The 21,481-nt window shown below is 49.7% G+C and overlaps 1 protein-coding gene across 6 annotated transcripts in view; it reads left to right on the top strand.

Annotated features, from left to right (window-relative positions):
* Positions 1–8,334: 8,334 nt before the first annotated feature.
* The window catches only part of GABRA3 (gamma-aminobutyric acid type A receptor subunit alpha3), an 80,074-nt gene continuing 66,927 nt past the window's right edge, over positions 8,335–21,481 (top strand). The window contains exons 1-3 of one of the 6 annotated variants that reach the window (XM_054169535.1): positions 8,637–8,750; positions 16,242–16,398; positions 18,138–18,260. In XM_054169535.1, coding sequence (XP_054025510.1) covers positions 18,181–18,260 — 80 coding nt within the window. In that variant the 5' untranslated portion in view covers positions 8,637–8,750; positions 16,242–16,398; positions 18,138–18,180. Of the gene's footprint in view, positions 8,346–8,636; positions 8,751–16,241; positions 16,399–18,137; positions 18,261–21,481 lie in introns of those variants that run through there. The other 5 variants (XM_054169537.1, XM_054169534.1, XM_054169540.1 and 2 more) reach the window with 5 other exon arrangements.

The following is a 21,481-nucleotide window of genomic DNA, read 5'->3' as shown; positions in this document are numbered from 1 at the left end:
GAAAGCACTTGAGGATGTCATTTACTCAGGCAGATTTCCCAGCTGACTGAGCATTCTTATTCCACTAATTACAAATCAAGAGGGTAGTGTGTGCAGTGGCTCCCACACAGGAGGAGCTCTCCTTCCTAATGGTGGGGCTGGTAGGGCTGGGAAAAGCAGAATGGATCCTGCTAACCATTATCCTCTCCCTTCCTATAATTTGGAACACAGTGAAGCTTCCCCTGGTAAATCCTGCAAAGTTCCATGCTCAGATGCTGCAGATGGTACCCTCTAAAATGTGGGGCCCACATCCAGCCCTGCAAATGAAGTATATCGACACTGATTGTAATTCAGATCTAGAATCATGGCTCAGGCTGGCTGCTGGTTTAGTCACCTGAATAGTCCAGGACCTGGGACTAAGGAAACCTAAGAAGGAATGAACTAAACTCACTGTTTGGCAGGTGTTTGACCAAGCCATGGTAGGACTGTCTTCTTCTGACCGCTTTCAGTTGGTGTGGGTGGGAGAGACTGAGGAAAAGCCGCTGTTTCCTATTTCCTGGTACTGAAGGCATGCTTTGGCATGTGGGGCAGAGCAGAAGCTGCAGTGCTTATCACAGTCCAAGCAGCCTCAGGGCTTCCCTCCATCTAGGTCTGTTGTGTGTCGTGAAGGTTGACCTGTTATGAGTATTGCTGATTTGGGAGCAGTTATGGCATCTCTTTTCTCATCTTGAATGTCATTTGATTCCCTGGGCCTGTGTTTTCCTATTTGGCTGAGGCTGACTGCATTTCCAGAGTCTCCATATCCCATTGCCAGACAGCTGACAGCAGCAACAGAACATCTGCCTGTCTCTGTGCCCTGTGGCTCTTCCTCACGTGCATAGCTGCTTTGCTCTGCCTCGTGTCTCCCTATCCTCAGATGCACAACTCCTCTTGCTGCTTGTCTCTGATATGTTTACACTAAGAAAACCCTCCTGAAGCAGATAAACCCTGGGAGAGCATTGACTATTGGTAGTACATTTGTAGTCACAACTGCAGCTGGATTCTCCAAAGCACTGTGCCAGGAAGGAGTCACAGCTGCCTGCCCTACAACTTGCAGCCTAATATCTGTCTGCCTCAGTGCTGGCCCAGTTCTGGCAGGCAGCTAGCGTGGTGGTTTCCAATGCACGTGTCTGAAGGCGTTTCTGAGAGTGGGGGTGACCATCAATCCTAATGAAGTTAGGGATAGAAGGGACCCCTGGCACTGGCTGTGCAGATGGTGTATGCATGAGAAGCTGTGTGAGTGACAGTCAGACAGCCCTTGGGCTTTGAACTGCCCCTCTTTTGTATTTCACTACATGCCTAACACATGAAACATTTCTGAGCAGTACGTCTATTCTATTCTATTCTATTCTATTTTCCTCCTCTCATTAGCTACTGAGCTTCTGCCCCAGCCTTAGCTTCCCACACAGGTGCCTCTTGGAGCCAGTAGTTGGAGTGTCCAGTCCCTTGCATCCACCACTCACCATAATATCATGAGGAGCTCTTATTACCTGAGCTCTGCTGTTTTGTTTCAGCTAATTAGAGCTGATGAGATCCACTCAGTGTTAGGCAGTTGCCTGTCCCTCAGCTTCCTGTGGTCCCTGTAAAGTTTAGCAAACATGACAAGATATTAGTCCTTTCAGGGACCATAGCACAGGCAATGTGGTGACATTCAGAGCGCTGAAGCGCAGGTTTGGGGTGAAGTCTTTGGGATTCTGCTCTCCTGCTGACAGGCTCTATCTACAACCATATTTCATGGTTACCTATCCTGCTTGATTGCTGTTTTGATAATACAGTCAGATTCCAGGGGTGGTAGATTCCTGAGTGCACTAAAGTTGATACTTCCCTTGGGATGTTTTTCTCCTAATGGCCTTTGCACCCAAAGCTCAGCAAAACCTTTGTGCCAGCAGGCTCATTGCTGCTTGGTGCAACTGTGAACTAAGCTCAGTATATCAAGCTATGATGAAACCAGGGTCTCTTGAGAGTTGACAAAGCAAGCCAAGAAAAGGTATTTGGAGGGAAGGAAGACTTGAAATAACATATCCCATGCAACATGAACAGAGGGCATTTTCCGGCCACTTCAGCTGCTTGCTGTCAGCTCCTGCAGGTTTTACTGTGAGCTTCCTCACATTTGGCCCCATTTCAAGCTCCAGATTTTTGGTTTCCCTTGGGAATAACAAATGAGTTCACAGCTTTGTGGGTGCAGAGACAAACTCAGAAGGACCCTGGATCAGAAAAGCAAACAAGTAGGACTCCTGAAGACAGCCTTCGTAAACACTTCATTTGGATGAGTGTTAGGTACCTAAATTGGTTTAGCATATTTGGACTTGACAAGCATGCGCAGTGTTCGAAATAGAAATGCTGAGGCATCTAAAACCTTATGACTCCACAGGGGTATTTTTGAACTAATGCTGCTATTGTAACTGCAGAAGAGAGAAGAAAGAGTATGTGAACAGGTCTTTCTCTCCAGGTTTATTTTTGCTCTTGCCAAGGGACTGCAGGACAAATACAGTCTCTTTCAGGCCCATTAGCTTTTATGAATTTGTTCCACTGCCAGCATAGAGGTTTTTAAATTCAAGACAGCTATCCCTGCTAAAAGAGCTCTGGTACTTCTCCATGCAGTTGGACTTGGCTTCTGGAGATTTGGATGGACATGTTTTATCATAGAAAGCTCCAGCTCTTTGTTTTACCAGGACCTGCTCAGGCACAGGCAGCTCGAGCTCCGCAGTGTCCTACAAGAAATGTTGTTAGCTCTGAGTGGTTGCATGGATATACAACGCTGAGCATCTGTGTAAAATGAAGATGCAGAGCTATCCCAGTGCCCACTCCTGGATTTCCTTCAGCACATCTAAGATAAGGACAAAATCCCAGAGGTACTAGAGCTCTTATCTAAAGCAGCAAGGATTATGTGATTTTGTGTAGAACCACCACGTTGTGCCTCAAGCACCCCTTGGGATTATGCATGTAGATCAGGACCTCTCAGAGAATGGGGAAAGGTGAGGGGAAATTACCTTTTTCCCCTAGCACACATGAGACCTGTTTTGTCATGAATTGTCTGTGACCTCAGGTGAGCCATTTGATGACTTTGCTTTAGTCCATCACCTTCATTGCCCCACCGGCACAGCCCTGCAGTGCCCCAACAGCTTCTAAACATGATCCTTCCTTTCTTGATTACTGTGCCACACTTATGTAGACTCAACTTGTGGTGCTGGAAGCCACCCTCACATTTGTGGTGCCAAGATTTAGCCCCAACATTATCAGGTGCCCAACAAGTACGGATGAAGTGCCAAACTGCCTAAGGTGGGACATGAAGGGAAAGCTCTCTCCCTTTTGTAAGTGTAAGGTTTAAAGGTGGAGAGTTTCAGAAGCAAGAAGATGTGTTTGAAAGGGTGAAAACATGAGCAACATGTCCTGCAGCTCCTTCCCAGTGCCACAGGGAAAAATTGTGTGGAAAAGTCTACTCTGGGGGGGACCAGCAGATTCTTACCAGTCACACCCACTTTAACTCACCAGCACGTGTGTGGTAGCAGCCAGCGGGTTCACTGGTAAGGTGGTGCCCGAAGGACAATACAGATGAGAGAACACATTGAGGGGGAGTCTTGCATTTAGACTGCTAGGGGAAAGGCTGCTCCTGAGCTGTTCCCAGATACCAGGGACAGCAACACATTTTAGATGGTTCTTTGCTCCCTCCTGGCAGGCTTTGAGGGATTCACCATATGCAAGCAGGGGAGGGGGCTGCCTTACCATGGGGGAAGAAAATGCTTTCTTTCTGTTTTAGCCCAGTGCTGGGGGGGCTTGCCCCAGGACTCTGCTCCCTGCCTGAAGGAGAAAGCACACCAGCTGGTTCGTATGGAGGGCTCCAGTTTGTCTGCAAACTGGGGAAACCACCAGCTTTTTGATACTGTATCTTTGGATGACTATTAGACTTTGATGAATGCAAATGCGGTGCCAGGGAGGGCAAACAGCAGCTCTGCCATGCCAGCTGCCTGCACGGGGCGGCTCCAGCAGGGAGGCTGGGAGTGCAGCAGCAAGGCTCCCAGCAGCATGCAGGATGAGTGGTGACCCCCATCTCCAACCCAGCCTGCAGGCGGGTGGCTGATTTACGGCCGAGGCGAGGTAGGGGTCTCTGGGAGTTAAGCTGGAGGCGAGTTGCCATGGAGATGGGCTAATAAAGCACCCGGCAGCAGCGACTCTGACGCTGCTACACTTGCAAGGAGCGGGTGGGTGAGGAGAAAGAGCAGCTGGCCCCTTGGGGATGGACAGTGAAAACAAGGTGGGACCAGGAGAGCTGGGCAGGAGGCCAAGGCCACCTCACAAAGCACCAGTGCAAATGACTCTGCTGCGCTCAGGGTTAGCTTATGTGTAGGCAAAACAGGATGTGCTCCACGCCAAAGCAGGTGCCTGTATGCAAGTGTGGTCAGGACCTTTCTCTCTACAGTACCCTCCTTGCGCTGATGAACCTTCAGCCTTGGAGCAGGCCTGTGCTGCCTAATGTCCCTGGGGAGCCATGACTTACCAGGTCATGCCTTCCTCAGCACGCTGCCCTTCTGCCTTTCAGCACTGGGGAAGGTCGTCTGTTCCCCGGCTCAGCTCTCCATTCCGAGCATTGCAACATAACTGCAGGCAGCTCCCGTGGATGCTGAGTGTTGGGTGGGATAAACAGGGATGGCGTGGTCTTGCCACCAAAGAGCTGGATGCACTGGAGCTGTGCTGCATATCCCTGAGCTCTTGCTCCAGCCTGCATCTTCAGAATGGATCCTCCTGCTTCACTGTAGTAGGGATTAAGTCTGCAGTCCCATTCAGTTCAAGGGCACTGTAGCATGGACCTACACCTAAGCCTAGTTTTAGCCTGGTTAGTTGAGCAAGATGATGGGAGGGAAAGGCTTAGCTAATGATTAGCAAGCTATTGCCAAGCTGCTGTACTTCCATTTTGAGAGATTATTCTTCAGTAATGTGTTAACAACCATATTTTAACCTTCATCACCATAATAAGGGTTTTGCCTCAAAGCCATCAGCTCCTGGAGCGTGCTAGAGTTCCCGTAGGTGTTCCAGCAGGTGAAGGAGAACAGGGTGGGGGAGAGGTTGTATATTTTAAGAAGGAAACAAAAAAGCATTATGATGGAGTGAGGCATCAAAAGACAATTACTTGCAGGTTTCACAACATGTTTTTATGCTTTCTAAATTGATAGATCTGTATCTGCAGAGACCTCTTGTTGGAGGGTTCCCTTTCCTTCTGAAGAGAGCAGAGATCAAGGCAACTCCAGCTAACTAATGCAAGCTACTGACAACACTACTCCTACCCACCAAGGAAAACAAACAAACAAAAATGTAGCTGAAGCTGTACTTCTTGAGCTAGCCAATGCCTTCTTCTCTGACCAAAGCCTCTCCCACCTGCCCTTGACACCCTCTGTGGTTCAAAGCCATCCTATGCTACTGCTGAATAGCCTTTGTGCCTTTAATTCTGTCATCATGCACTACCCAGATGGTAGAAGTTCTCCCCTCCCTTATGGGTCAGTTGGCTTTCAGCACTGGCTGGGATGAAGGAGGACTTCCACTGCTTCTGTCACTAACAGGGCCTCCCTGGCTGGGTGAGCCAGCCAGCCCTAAATGTTTCAGCCAAACCATAAAGAGCACAGATCGTGCAAAGCTTTGGAATCTGTCTGGTGGAGAGTCTATAATCCAGGAGGGATTTGGCTGGTGGAGATTTTTGATTATTGCTATTTGGCAGCTAGATGCTGTGCTGCACAGGTGCCTGGGATTTGTGTGAGCTATGTTCTGGATCAGCACATCTGGAGAGGGGGAAAGGGTTACAATGTGAATGTCCACTGACCTCCTCATTTAGGGTGCTTTTCAGGTGCTGTATCTCTTATTCTGCTCTTAACAACTCGCTGTTCATGTGGCTACACCCTTGTAATTCCTGACCTCAAGCTCTTTCCTCTCTGACCCCAATCATGGCCGCTTCCCCCATCACTCTAAGAAGAACTTGGTGTGTGGAGCGGGTACAAGGGGAGGGATTTAATTTGATTTTTAGATGATCACATAAACTTTTCCCAAAAAGGGCCTTGTGCCCAAGACTATTCCAGGCTGCAGGCAGTGTCAGAGGAGACCTCTGAGCACAGAAGGCAGTATTTGCAGAAGTGATTTCAGGGTGGAGTGCAGTTTATTGGTCCTGAGGAAGTTTGTGTGGCTGCTTCTTGTGGATGAACAGCCCTCTGGAGAGGCATGGTTTCCATTGCCAGTAACTATTGTTAGTGCTGCTTAAGGCTGTACATCTTGGAATGTTCTTCAATATGAGCCATTTAAAATCCTGAGTCATTTCTGTCTCCATATATGCTTGTCTCTCTGATTCTGTTTCATGGCTGTTCTTATATCCAAGGCAGTTCATGCCAGCAGCTGAGTCAGTTTGGAAAGGAGGAAGAACAAACATTAGGGCATTTTCTGCTCTTGGCTTCTAGGTAACCAATATTCTTGAGTTAGCCAGGTCCTGTGTCTGGTGATATCTCCCAATGGAATGATACCTTCCAGTGGGAAGATGGTGGACCAGATCTTTGTGGCTTTTAGCCAAGTGGATGGCTGTGTCTTGGGACTCCCTCCACATTCTTCCCTGTTCCCTTGCCAACACTGTTGCGTTCACAAGCATATAAATCAGGAATGCAGGATGTGCCTTGGAGGAAACTTAGATGCAAGCAGACATTCAGTGTACATAAGTATGGCCAACTCGTGTTGCTCACAGGGGTCTTCCTTAGCAGACTGCCTTTGAGTAGGAGGTTGGACTAGATGATCTCCTGGAATCTCTTCCAATGTGAATTTTCCTGTGATCCTATGTTTTGCCCTAGATGTTGAGATCAGCAAAAAAACCCAACAAGGCTTTTTTACTGGCATGCACAAACAGCTGTCTTCTTGAATCATGCTTTAGATTATGGAAGAAGGAATTCAATGCAGAAACAGACTTTCTGAAATGGGAGCAGCCCCACGCGTGTACTGGTTGCTATCATCCATGTATGAGCAGTCTAAGGACAAGTGAAATGTTAGCTGGCCACACAAGATCTCAAAAGTAAGGTCCCTGCAGCTCAGGCAAAATACCTTTTAAAATTCAGAAACCAGTAACTTGAAAGCCTGGTTGTTGATGCTTCAAAATTGTTCAGACTCCATTGGTCAGATGTGGTGTTGAGAGCTGGAGAAACAAACCTTGATTACATCTGGTCTGCGGTAAGCCACAAAGTTCCTGTGAGGGGACCAAGTGTTGCAGTAACACTAAGGACCTTTCCTTCTCGGGTCTGAGAGGTGTCAGGTTTGACTGTGGGAGCACTGTGTTGGACTGAGATCAGTTATCTCTCTAGATGCTTGTCTTCAGATCTTGTAAGGCTCATCAGGTCTTGCCGATGGCCTCTATCCAGCACAGGAAAGCAAAACTCTGTACTGGCATTGAACTGTCTCTAAAGACCACACTTAGACCATAGGGAGCTGAAATTTTGCTTTGGAAGAGAGCCTACCTTCTCCTTCCTACTGTCTAGAAACAAGTCATGATGAATGCCTTGTCTCACCAAAGTCAGGATGGTTGTGGTCTGTAGGGATAAGGTAGAACAGTGATTGTGCCTGACTTCTTCCTGGAATCATGGAGTGGGTCATTTTCTGTTACCAAAATGCAGAGGGGTGACAGTTAAACTGGATGTAATCACACATGCCTTGAAAGCCTTTGCCCTGGGGAACGTTTGCATGTGTTGAGAGTTAAATATTCCAAGCCAAGAACATTTTAGAGGAATTTTGAGCTGGTCAGTTGTGCATAACAACAGTACAGCCGTGATTCTTTCTGTCCTCCTGCACCTTCAGTGATGGAGGACTGGCTTTGTACCTTGGAGTCACAGCTGCGGCTGAACCTTGCGGTGCGTGTTTAACGAGGAGAGCTCTGCAGGGACAATATATTTTGAGTGTGGCTTACTGTCAGCTCTTTCCTTCCCAGCTTCACTGTGGTGTGGCTCTGCAAAACCTCCAAAGCCCAGCCAGCTCTGTCCAGCACATCTCGCATCGCCCTTCCTCTGGGACTCCCGCACTGCCACACCGAACCTGCCCTTGCTTTCACTGCCTACTCCTTGCTGCGTTTTCACCTCTCTTCCTCCTCTCTCTTTCTCCACACTTGTTTCCATCTGAGCGCCGTTTTATTTGGGTGTAAACCTCGGCAATTCCAAGTTGCGGGCCAAAGTTGCCTGCCGCGCTGGCAGCCCCAGGATTCAGCCAGGCCTTGCAGCGAGGAAGCAGGTTGGCAGGAGCTGGAGCGCAACACAGCCCTGGGAGTGCTGCCTTTCTCCCTGCAGAGCACCAGCGCCTCGGGGAGCTCCCCCCTTCAACAGGTAGACGTTGGGAGCAGGCAGCCAGCTCTGCTCACCCTCCTGCGCCGAAGGGTTGCTGGGGGCTGCCGCCGTGCTGCCAGGCCGGGCTTTTTAAGGAGGGCCTCGGGGCATCTCTTGCGCGGGTGGCCCCAACCCGGCACCCATCGCCGCCGCCCGCGCTGCGGGGAGGACAGCTCCGCACAAAGCGGGTGGGTAAACCCTCCTCCGGGGCGCGGGCTGGAGGAGGAGGAAGGCGGGAGGGAGGATGCTGCTTTCCTCCCTCCCTTTCTCCCTCCCTCCCTCTCCATCTCCGCGGCCGTAGGATCGCGCAGGCGGCGGCTGGCAGCCCGGGCGCGGAGGGCTCGGGGGTGCGGAGCGCTGCGGAGCGGGCTCCGGCCGGGCCCCGCTGGGGCAGCCGGCGCGACGGTGAGTGCGGGCGGGGCGCGGCAGCGGTTCGCGTCCCGGATCCCCGGGTATACCCTCTCTGCTTCGTGAATCCTCGGCGGCCACACCGAGAGGGGAATAAACCACCGTGCCGGGACCTGGGGGTGGGGGGGGGCAGCGCGGGACCCCCAGCCGGGCGTGGGACTCCAGGGTGCAGCTCCGGTCCCCGGCTATTGTCTGCGAGCTGGTGAACAATGGGGGAAGCAGCGGCTCCGCGGGGAAGGGGGATCTTCCCTGCTCTCATCCCCTGCGCAGGAAGCTCGGGGTGCCGTCCCCGGGGTCGGAACATCTCCACTCCCGCAGCAACTCCGGAGCGTGTTGCTCCGGAGCAGAGTAGCTGCCAGAGCCACGCCAGGGGCTTCCCTCCTGGGGACCCCCGGGCAGCAGCCCTCCTGCCTGGTGCTGCCGACTGGAGAGCAGAGAGCTCCTGTAAGTGCCTTCCGTGGAAAAATGTCAGGACGAGGACAATACTGAGCCGCGTCCCTAGAGCCAGACAGTGAATGCACGGGAAGGGCTGAGCGGGGAGAACAGTGTAGTAAAGCAAAGTCAAATTTCCCCCTGACTCCTGCAGCCAGGCCTAATGAACACTGATGCTGTGTCGGGGTCGGGAGGGAAGGGGTGAGAGAAAGTTTTGAAGGCTGCGGTCATCTGAGTCTGGTATGGGAGGAAAGAGAAATGAGCTTCAGATCTTCCTTCCTTCCCCCGAGTTACTAGAACCGAGATATGGATCGTTAAAAAGGAGTAGCATAATGCAATGAAGCACCAGGCAGTCCTCACTGCAACACTTACCCATTGTTCCTCGCTTTGCCTCCTGCTAGAACGATCCTCATCTAGACAAGTATAATTGAACAAATAGTTCATTTCCCTGGCCAATTGCATCCGTAGCCTCTGCCGTGAATCTGCTGCTGACTGGCTGCAAACAGCAGCGTCTTCAGGCAGCAACAGAGAACTGGGACCTTCTGGGGAGACTCGCTGTGTGGGCTAGCTGGCAAGAGCAGCCCTGAGCGGCTGCTCACCTGAGTTGTTCTGACAGTAGCAGCACAGCAGGTTTGCTCCCTCACTTCTTGGTCCTTTTGGCTTCCTTGTGGGGAGTGTGAAGAAGAAGAATAACAGGTGGTGAGACAGGTCCAGCCTACAACTAGAAGATGCTACATGTGGTTCAGGCAAGTCGTCTTCTTTCTGTAGTCTGTCTCTTAACTTTCTCTTTAACCCTGGAGGATAAAGGGTTTCAGGCTGTTTTGGGGTGCTGATGTTTTTTTGGGGGGGGGTTGGCAGCCTGCCTTTCAGACTGTACCTGTGGTGGCTGGGTGCCCTGCAGCCTGGATGCACATACACGCAGAGGCAGGAGCATGCCAGCCCAGCACTCCTGCCCTTTTCCGATAGAGCTCTAAGCAGCTGGAGGGGTTGCAGCTGCACCTGGGGCTCTTGGCACATGCCTGGCTGAAGGCTGCATTCTTATTCCCTGGAATCTCCTCCTAGTTTGCATCGTGCAGCAGAGCTCAGCACATGAGTATGCACAGATGCATTGTCTGCACCGCTGCGAGACGCACTCGGCGCTGCCAGGCTGCTGCTTTTCCTCTTCTGGAGCTTCCTATCACAAGTCTGCATCATGCAGCTTTCCTCCTTCTGTTTCTTTCCCTCTTTCTTCTTTGTAGACTGCCACCTGTCCTGCTTCACTGTCAGCTTCTCCTTCATCTTTTCCTGGCTAATTGATTCTTGCACCTCAGTTTCTGTTTTTCTGAAGCAGACCGTGTCCTCTTCAGCCCACTCCTCTCAACACTGGAGAAGCAGCCCAGCCCCTCATCTCAGCAGGAGTATTCCTGCCAACTGTTTACAAAAAGTAGCACAATACCCAGGCTGAACGCTGACATAATTACATACCCAGCCAGAGAGTGTAGTAAATAATCCTGCCTTTCAAGCTTTCGCCCAGTGGTGAGTCTTTTGCCATCTCCTTTGCCTGTGGGCTAAATGTTTTATACTTGGCTTGCATTTACTTATATTCTGGAAACACTAAGTCAGCACAGTCACTGCACAGATCCATGGTATCGAAGTGGATGCATGATGATATCTTGTACCCTGGACACTTAACTGTGCCGGTATGCATCATGTGCCTGAACGTGCATCACAGGGCTCTGCTCCTGAGTTCAGACAGTGGTGCTTGGCAAGTGGGAGGGCTGTCAGGGACGGAACAATTGCTGAGATGGGGATATTGTTCCATCCATGGAGGAAAGATAGCTGTGGGGTGAAGGTCAAGAGCGCCAGCCAAAAGCGCAGGGCTTGGCTGGCCATGTTTTACACTGGTGAGGGTGATGGCTTCCCAAGGATTCATGCCGACGCGATTGCAGGCTGTGCGCGTTGTGGAGTTGTATTTCCAGTTGTGCTTGCGAGCTTGAGTCTGTCTGCAGTTGCTCTGGTTGTGAGTCAGTCTGTCTGCAGTTGCAGTAGCTGTGAATCAGTGTCTGCCTGTAATTATGTGGGTGAATCAGTGTTGGCTTGTTACACTTTACCTGGCAAATGGTTTCCTGTAGCAGTTGTGGATGTGAATCACTCTACAGGCCCTCTGGATAGGTTTCTGAGTAGAGAGGTGCAATGCTGGGATAAACTTCATTTTGATGAGGAAAAATTGTTAAGCATCTTCTCCTTTAGAAAAAGCTGGGCTGGGAGCTGAGCACAGGGCTTGTTTCTCTGGGACCACCTTTCTACAGAGGAGATCCACTTTATGGCTTGCTCCCAAGATTTCCATGTTGGTTTGAACCTTTAATTTCTTTGCCTTTTGCCTCTGATTCTGAGTGTCCTCTTCTGGCACCTCTTGCAGAGCTGCAGACAATGCATTCAGTAACCATCACGTGTTCCTTGTACCTTATGCATGTAGCAGATTCACAGGAGGGTTGTTTATGTCTTGTGCAGTCTGGGAGTGTGAGAATGAGCCCATGTGCCTCTCTGGTAGGTAAGCATAAATATTTTCCTGCTTGTGAGTTGAAGACTATGTGGTTCTGCTGTATGCCTCTTGCTGTGAGCTAGTGCTGTTTCTCTAAGTAGGGGGTAAACAGCAAGTTTGATTCTGGTAGGCAGAGGTACTGCTGCCTGTTTCTTGTCCTCCAGTTCCTATAAAACACCGTGGCAACTTCTGGCTTTCAGTGGCATCTGTACAGCACAAAGCAGTGCTAAATTGAAAGGCTAGTCAGAGAAACCTGGGCTGTCTCAGGAGATGGAAGTAGAGCACTCCCCTTGGTCCAGGTTGACAGACTGGGCCTTTCCTTGTGCTTGCTGGGGCAGGTGGAGTGCAGTGCTGGTAGGGCTGTGCTGGCTTGGATGTCTCTGCCCGAGTTGTGCTGTGTACACATGCATCTCAGTTAGCTCATTTCAGAACAAAGGGATGCAAATAGCCAGCAGGATAAGGGTTTTTTGAAACACCACCAGGTCTTCTTCCATCATTTATGGGCTTCCAGATGAACCATGTTGGCTCATTACCACCCCTGCCCTCAAATTAAAAGATAGATTTTTCCAAGGGCCCCTCCTTTTTAGCTTAAGTGATTGAGAACTACAGCAAAATCTCCCCAACAAGGGCACAGGGCAGCATGTGCATCACCTGCATTTATTGCTGGTGCTGCACTGAGTGCTTGCTGGCTTCCCATCTCTGCAGGGACAGCTTAGAGCTTCACCTGAAGAAGCACAGGCTGCTGTGCTCACAGAGGATCAGCAGCAGCTGGGCAAAGCACAGCCTGTGTATTTTTGGAGGAACTGGAGGACCTATCCCACTGTCTGGGACCTGTTTTGCAGAGGCTCCAGTGCAAAGAGGAAGAGCTTTAAGAAGCTTCTTGTACTGTGCGAATGCACCTGATCTGGAGAGTAAATATGCAAGTGTTGTGAGGTCACCTATAGTGTTGTGCTTGGTTGTGCTACTGTGCAGGTAGGAGGACATGCTTGGCACCCACCAGGTCTAGATCAGCCTCTTCTGCCTACATGGAAGTGCTTGCATTTGTGATTTCAGTCTGAGGCTGCCTCTACTTCCCAGTCTGTTTTCCAGCTGGCTTCTCTGCAGCAGCTTCTCATTGCAGACCCTCCCTGAAATACCTGACTTAGCAAAGATGTGGAGCAGCCTGCATGTCCAAGGTTCTGGGGGCTGAGTGTGAGCTGTAAGTGCTCAGCACTCCTTCAGCTGATGCCATTGGTGTAGGTGTATGGCATGTGGGCATACTGACCTGATGACACTGCAGGTACACAGCATCTCTGGGTGCAAGTGATGGGACAAATATGTCCTTTGGGCTGCTTTATGGATGTCTCCTGCACAACGAGACTACTGCTAAGTGAATCAAATTGTTCCCTTAGCTGTGCATGTTCCAAGGAGGCAGTAATTTGGGAGAGGTACTGATATGGCTCTCAGAAATGTACCCAGGTGGGTCTGTGGGCCTCTTCTGTCTTCATTCCCTCTCTGCTACCTTCAGTCTCCCCCCTCTCTGGGCTGTTCTCACAGATACTTTTTTCACAAGCTTTACCTTTCAGTCTCCACCTCCAGAGCTCTATCTTGTCTTTCCCTTGTCAGCAGTAAGCCTGTGCTAATCACTCTTTCCTGGGAAGGCATTTCAGAATATTTAATGGTTTCTAGAATAAAGACTTCTGAAAAGATCAGGCTCTGTATGTCAAGTCAGGAGATACCCAATGTTAATGTGGTTACTAGGGTACCTTGCTGATGTGGAAGGTGCCAGCATTTTTGGTTCCCAAACCCACCTCAGTAGGAGGTAGAGTGGAGAATGTTGCTGCCTTCAGGAGAAGGAAGCTTTTCCAATTCCTCCTTCCAAAAGGGCACACAAACAGGAAGGCTGTGTTTCTCAGGACTGGTGTTATGCTGTGATCCTCTGGAAGCTGGACAGACTGGCTGTGTTGGAGAGGAGTGGGTATGTTTATGATGCCTTTAGGTATGTCATTATGAGGAGACCTGCCAAAATCCAGAGTGCAGAGAATTAAAAACTTCAAGTAATGCTGGATTCCAGCTGCAAAGTGTTAGTAGGGCTCCTCAGAAAATCTGCATTTGATTCAGCTGTGGAGGCTACCAGCAACTGCAGAGTTAGTGATGAATGCATTTGCTAAGTGTGCCATTAAGAAATGAGCAATGGACAGATGGAGGAAGGAAGTGCAGAGCTGCTTTGTGCACATACCAGCCCTGTAGGCTCCATCTTGCATAGGCATAAACAAGAGCCAGAAGCTATAAGGTGATGTTGCTTAACCTTTGTCAATGAAGGCTCAGTCTAAGGAGTTGCACCACAATTTTCTCAGCTTAGAAATCTTCGCATTCTACTTTTTTCTTCACGGGTACTATGCAGTTTCCTTCCAGAGAGCCCTAGTAAGAGATTTGGTTGGGATGTTTTGTTTGGTTGGTTTTTCCTGTGTGTTCTTTGAGATTATTACCATCCAATTAACATTCCTAAAGCCTCACTCATTATAAGCAGTTAAATTCGTGTTGCCTGCATCTTCCTCCCCTTCCAAGAGCATCAGAGATCCCTGTAGGTATTGAGATCAAGACGCTGACTGTTTCAGAGCATTTCGGAGTGGGAAGTGACAGCTAAACAGCGTTTTGTTTAAGCACCTTCTGCAAGGACAGCACCAGTTCAGGCTGGAGAAGCCCCAGTGTTACTTTTCCTGAGGCACACTGGTGGGTGTTTCCATTCCTTTCCTTTGCTTAGATGGTTCTGTGCACTGAGGGATCCCTTCCCAGCAGCTCTGCCATGAGCAGTAACTGCTATGGGGCAGGCAGAACTCTGCAAGAGCAACTCTTCAGTGCTACAATCTAAGGAGCTCACTTACTGGGCTGTTGAAACCAGGACTAGCTTTACAGACCTGCCAGACCAGAAACCTGTTACTACAGAGGCTGCTTTATACACCAAATAGCTACACCCAGTAGCTATTTGGTGTATGAAACACTTGAACCGGCTGAGATTTTGCATGTCCCTATCATTGATGCTGGGGTTGGACTAGCAAAAGCTCAAAGACAGGGGAGAGTGGATGCTCAGACCTGTTGTGCCACGGGGACCACACTAGGCTCTGGCTATGGAAAGCTTTGAAAGATTATTCAGACTGTACAAAGGTGAAACCTCCTCTGCAAAAGCCTCGTTACATCCTCCAGCAACGGGGTGATGAGCGTTGGCGCTGGTAGGGGCTGCTGCTCCCCTAGCACTGCCTGGCCAGCCTTGGCTCAATGTCACAAGGCTACCATGGTTCATCACCGACAGTTAGAGCCCCTGTGTTAATCAGGAATGTCAATCACAATGCTCAGGACCGTGTCTGCTTCTCAGTCCATCTCTAAGTGTAAAGGAACCAAAGGACAAGGAAAATGCCACTCAGAATCTCCTCCCCAGATCTCCAGGGAAAACACAGTACAAGAACCAAAGGAAAATGGTAGAAAAGAGCAGCAGGGTATTGTCTATGCTGCATTCTTCTTTCTGAGCCCATAAATGCAGCCATAGCAAACCAGCCATCCATGTACTCTCATGCCTCATTTTGGGGTCATTCTGCATGCTAGCACACTGAGCCGTGGCTGGCAAAGGAATCATTTGGGCAAGTAGTGAAAACAGATTTGTCTCCTAGTGCAGCTATCTAGAACTGTTTCTGATGCTTAAAAGGAGACTTCAGCACATATTTAACTTCATTCACGCAACCCTGTTGTCCTTGGGCAGCACCTTCTTCAACAGAACTATCCAAAGTAGAAAATTAGCCCTTTGCCTCCATATAGTATTAAAGGAAAACTTTATCCACAAAGATTGGTGGGAATGCAGTTGCTTAGAGCTTCTTGGCACGCACACAGGCATGCCTTATAGCCACCTACATGAAAGGTGTAAGTGCTTCTGGCTTTTGTCACTGTTCCTCACCCTATCACTGACTGAATTATGTTGCTGCTCCATTTTCTGGTCCTTTTTTTTTTTCCCTTCAGCTGCTCTGTCTCACCTTTGGTGCATAATCTCCCCGGCCCACGATCTCACTGAATTTAATAATGATTGCCCAAAATTTACTAGAGGTGTCAGAACAGTTCCTGCAGAGCCAGAAGGCATCTGCTGCAAAGCCAGGAGCTCCTCATTTTTATGTGGATATGCCTGGTCAAAACCTGCTGGCAGTGCAAATTCTGCCAAACAAACCATTTATTGAGATCAGCAGTTGAATGTATTGATTTCAATGACATTTTTTCAGTGGTGGTGTGGAGAGGGGAGAGGAGAGGGAAGCCAGAGTTGTTTATTCTTGCTTTTGGCTAGTGTTTGAAATTGCCTTTTTGGGGGGGGGGGAGGGGAGGGGGGAGAAATCAATTAAATACTATTGTATAATCTGCAAGTTTAAGTGAAATGAAAGGGAAAAGTTGAAAGGAAATCTGTTGAGGAGCTGCTAATTGAAGGAGTGTTGAATTTGCCTTGTAAGAAACATCAACATTTTAGCTGTCTTTGTTGTGATTTGGAATGAGTCTCCTCTAACTGTTGGAATTTCCCACAGAACAGATGTTCAGCCTCTTAGTTTGTGCTTCATCAACAAATACATGAATTTCCAAGACTGGGTCCCTTCTCAGCTGGAGGGTGGCAGGAGCCAGAGGAGCCATCCTGATCCAGGGCCTGTCTCACCAGAGGTGTAGGTGTGCCCGTGCCAGCCTCCGGTAAGCGTGTGCTTGTTTGGTGTGAAGGCTGTGCTTCCCTAGGTAGCATCCTTGATTAAATAAGGCCCAAGCACACCAGCAGATGCTCCCATGCACAAAAAGAACCCGTGTGCTGATATTTGCAGGGATTTTAAGTGTCTGGTGAAGACCAAGGGAACACATCTGTGGTATGTAAGGCACTGCTAGGGCCCAACGGTTCTGTTGTTTGCGGGGGGGTGTGTCTGCCATTGGTGAATATCTTCCCAGAACAAAAGCTAAAGTGGGTGGATAAGGACTTGTAGCATCTCTGGTTCTCTACCTCCTGCCTGCTTGGCAGTTCATATCCTCCTAGAGCTGTACTGAGCTAAAAAGCAAGGATCGGGCACAGCACCCAGGAAGACTGTAGGACTGAACTGTTGTGGGACAACCAAGAATAGCTGAATGCAGAGTTGTGACATATCACACAACCCAGGCTGGCCTCCTGACCCTTCTCTTCCAGTTGTCTGTGGCAGGGGTAGCCAGATACATGTTGCTGTACATATATGAGGTACATGATCTCCAGGTACTTCCATGCCTCTCAGCTGAGCTCCCTGCTCTCTCTGCATGGGATTTCTGTTGGGGGTTCCTATCTCCCCTCTCTGTGTGCAGAAGCCCTTTGGTGGCAGCTGCATAGCTCACCTGCCCCTTCTGTGTAGGGGGGCTGAGAAATGCTGTTCAGGTGGTAGGATTTGGCTTTCAAACCAGCATCTCCTTCAGTGCTGGAAGTTACTGCCTGAGGCTCTGCGGTGTTGCTGCCTATTGAGTGGTGAAATATGGAAGCCAGATTTGGCTGGCAACGACATCTTGCCCTGCCTTCTGCTGGCTGGGCCAGGAAGGGGTGGTGGTGTTCTGTGGCTTTGGAGTGCTCACACAGGCTGGCTGTGCCTAGTTGCTGTGGTGCTGAGCCTTTGCTGGGCTGAAATCCTGTGTGTGCCAGACGTGAGGTGTTGTGCTGGGGAAACGTCACGGCAAGCTGTATTTATACAGGCTGTTGCTCGGCAGTGCTGTTCCAAGGTGCATCAACATAATGAGATACATAAAAGGGAAAGGCAGTTAAATGTGTAATAACATCACAATAAAAGTGAAAGTGAGCATTAATGAAAACTCTGAGCACACTAAGTGCAGTACAGTTGAACACTCCCACTACCTTGGACCTCAGTGCCCGAACTTAATAATAATTTCTGGCAGTGTCATTACTAGAATTAAATGAGGACCTAACTGTCCAGAAAAAGTGGTTTGGGAAAAAAATGGGTCTTGAGACTTTGGAAGTGGTTCTGCTGTGTGGATGTCCCCAGGGCAGCACAGGTAGCAGGGGAGCTGGAAACATCTGCAAGGGGAGGGCAGTGACTGAGAGTATAGGTGTAGGGAGGAGGAAGCAATAGGTGGAAGAACCACCAGTGTGGTCATTGTGGAAGTGGAGCTGTGCATCTGCTGCCAGTTGCTCAAGCAGCTGGGGAGCTGCAGGGTGTGCTGTGAAGATGGGGTGAGAGTTTGTGTGTATATGTGCTTGGCTCTGACTCCATGCTGTGACTTCCCCAGAGCCAGCAATGCTGCAGGCAACGCTGCTGCCTTTAGTTCCTGGGGGTGTCCCTAGGACTCCAAATACAGGAACCCAGAAATATTGACTGCAGGCTAACATTGATGAACTGCTGGGCTAAGATTTCCTCCTAGTAAATAAAATCTCTTTTCTCTTCTCTTCCTCTCCTTTGTGCCCCCCCCAGCAGGTTTTGGAGGCTTGCTTGCCAGTCGCCGCGTGCTGACGCCATGGCGCTGAGGCTCCCAGGAACGAGGTCGCTCGCTCTCGTTAGCCTAGTCCTGGCTTTGGCTCTCCCTGCTGATGCTGGGTAAGGTGGTGAGTGCTGAGGCTGTTGACCAAGGCTTCAGTCCTCTTGCTGTGCTTAAATATCCTGGGGTCAGCACCTGTGTAAAGTGATCCAGGGTAGAGCCCTACAAAGCTCTGCTGCTTTTGACCCTCCCCTCATCCCCATTCCCATGCCTTTCACTCAGGGACTGTTCCGTCCCCCTTGGCTGAGCTGACTGATTGCATTAGCATTATTTGAGGTGCTCTCACTAAGGACAGTTGTCAGCATTTTCTGCAACAAAACCAATTTTCAGATTTGGCCTCTGCACAGTTCGCTCTGCACAAGGACTTGGCTTGGATGAATTTTAACCTAGAGGAGAGACTCCTCCCTGTTAATTTTTTACTACTCTCTGAAAGAAAAGAAAATGGAGCTGCCTCAGTTGTTGGCTGTGTATAGTGTAGTGACCCATGAGCAGCACACCTGATCTGCTGCAGCACAGGGGGGAGCTCTGGGCATCCTTGGCTGGGCATGCTGCTCATTCTCTCCCTTGCCGTGCAGACTCCAGTTGTCCCAGTACATAGTGCTGCCACCAGCCTCATTCTCCCACCCCTTGGGAGCTGTTGGGAGAAGACAAAAGCCTGTTAGTCCATGACAGGCTCTTCAGCCCTCCCCGCATGCCACTGGAGCCTCAGCTGAGGCTGAGGTGATCTGGGAGAGCCCTTGAAGGAAGGGAGGCAAAGACACCCCCTCAAAACAGCCTGCCAACTGTGGGGAGGGAGGAGCTCTGCACAGAGGGAGAGAAATGCAAATAATACATGACTTGTATAAAAAATTGAGACAAGCCTTTGGAGTGCTAGGTACAGATGCTGAAATGCTGTCTGCTGACTTTCGAGTCCAGCAGCGACCAAGGATTTTCATGCATGAAAAATGTCAGTACAGCTACTCCTCCTTCACCCACACACCCCTATGGGTGCCACCATTTGCCCAGCTGCAGGCTCCTACTCTGCCCTGCCCAGATCACCTCACCTGCTTGGATCTAACATGTGCAAGCCAATGCATCCCAAACATGCCTTGACATGTAGATGCCGACTCTCTGTCGATGTAGGCATAGGCACAGGCAGCCCCAGGCACCAGCCTCTTGCCACTGGGGCTGGGTCCCCATTCCCATGCTAGCTGTGGAGGGCTGTCAGCATCTCCTAAAGCTCTGCCTCTGCCTTCCCCACTGCTGCCCTTTTGCTGCCCAGCACGCACTTGCTGTCACTGCTGCTCCCTTGCCGCCTGCCACGCGGGTGTCACTCTGGCCTGTGGCAGGATGTATCCTAAATTGCATAGAGGCCACTCTTGTTTGAGGTTAGCCTGCCATGTGGCAGCCAGCCCTCCAGAGAGCATGTGCACAGGGACAAGTGAGGGGGTAATGACTTTTCCTCAAGCCTATCCTAATTCAATTTGCTGCAAGCCTCTGTCTTCCCTGCCTAAAGGCTTTTAATTATTTTTAAACCACGATCCCTAAACCTCTTCACAGTTGCTTACAGTTCTTCACTGGGGCTTGAAGAGAGAGAAATGAGACCTGGTTCTGCACCATTCTAAAGGGCAGCTTTAGCTTTATGTTAGGGTTCAGTGAGCCAGCCCAGACTTCAGCTGGACTGGGGAACTGGCCCAAATGGGGTGCCAAGCAGAAGTGCTACTGGCTTTCCTCTGCCTGCACCTTTCCCCCTCCCTGCCTGCACTGCTCTTTCCCAGGCACCTCCTGAGTGAATTCCACGCTGTTCACATTGAAGTCAAAGCCTCAAATGTCAGCCTAAGTAAAACATCTTTGAAATTTGTAAACTCATTCTTCCCACCACCGCTGAGCCTCCACCAGGAGCTCCTTCACACAAATCTGTCCTCTCACTCTTTCTATTAGGGGTAGTTTTTAAAGATAGCTTATGAAACATTCATGAATGAACTTTCATGAGCATGTCAGCTATTAATAAGTTATAGGTGGCTATACACCCATCAGCAGACACTGGTGGAGATTGCTTTTAACAATAACATCTGCTGAAAGCTGGGACAATTGAAACCTCAGTAATTACAGTAGGCATTTGTTCAATTCCTCAAAATTCTACTTACTTACAGAGTGTTCAGCTGGTTCAAATATTTCAAGTCCAGATGAAAAGCCAAACCCACTGTTTTGATTTGAATGGGAAGTCTTGAAGGCTGTGATGCAGTTCATAGCATCAGCGTCAAATTCTGGTGTCCCCAGCATAAGACAAACACAGAGCTGTTGGAGTGAGTCCAGAGGAGGGCCACAAAGATGATCAAAGGGATAGGACAGGCTGAGGGAACTGAGGTTGTTCAGTCTAGAGAAAAGAAGACTCCAGGGGAACCTTAGAGCTGCCTTCCAATACCTCAAAGGATCCTACAGGAAGGCTGAAGAGGGACTTTTCATAAGGGTGTCTAGTAATGGAACAAGGGGGAATGGTTTGAAGCTGAGGGAGAGCAGATTTAGAGTGGATCTTAAGGAGGAGTTCTTCAGTAGGAGGGTGGTGAGTCTCTGGAACAGGCTGCCCAGGGAGGCTGTGGATGCCTCCTCCCTGGGGGGTTTCAAAGCCAGGGTGGATGAAGCCTTGAGCAGTCGAGTCTAGTTTAGAGGTGTCCCTGCCTGTGGCTAGGAGGTTGGAGTAGATGATCTCTAAGGTCCCTTCCAGCCTAAGCCATTCTGTGCTTCTATGATTCTTGGTGTTTCAGATCTGACAGGTTGCATTAAGGTTGGCATGGGTGTTTTCCCAACCACATCTCACCTACACACACCCCCCCATGCCCTATGGGAGTTGCATCTTAAGCTCTTTTTGTTGGGCTCACACCTTTGTGGGGCTCCTGGGGGCTGAGCTCCTGGGTTTGAGCCACTTTTGCAATGGTAGCAGCTATTGGTTTGCTAAAAACCAGAGGCCAAAGTGGCCTCCTGAGAGGTGGGATCAGATCCCTAGAGAAGCAAACCTCAAGCATTTGAAATGTGTTTGGTTATTGATGCCAATGCAAATGAATGTCAAGATTGCCCCAAATGGAATATTTCAATTAGCTGCAGCACATTGAATAGTATTGATTCAGCCTGACTCTAAAAAATACCCAGACTCTGCTCTCAGTTTTTCCTCTTGTGCTAGAAAATACATTTTGTCTCCTTTTATCTAACAGAAGCTGAGTCTTCTGTTCAGGGAACATTTTAATAGAACATTCTAAGCCAGCTCTGCTGCTTGTCACCCTTCTGACCCTTCATATAGTTTTTA

The sequence above is a fragment of the Dryobates pubescens genome, chromosome 18 (assembly GCF_014839835.1).
Source record: "Dryobates pubescens isolate bDryPub1 chromosome 18, bDryPub1.pri, whole genome shotgun sequence".
NCBI classification, from domain to species: domain Eukaryota; kingdom Metazoa; phylum Chordata; class Aves; order Piciformes; family Picidae; genus Dryobates; species Dryobates pubescens.
The sequence above is the reverse complement of the archived record's forward strand: the minus strand, read 5'-3'. Positions and strand labels throughout refer to the sequence as shown.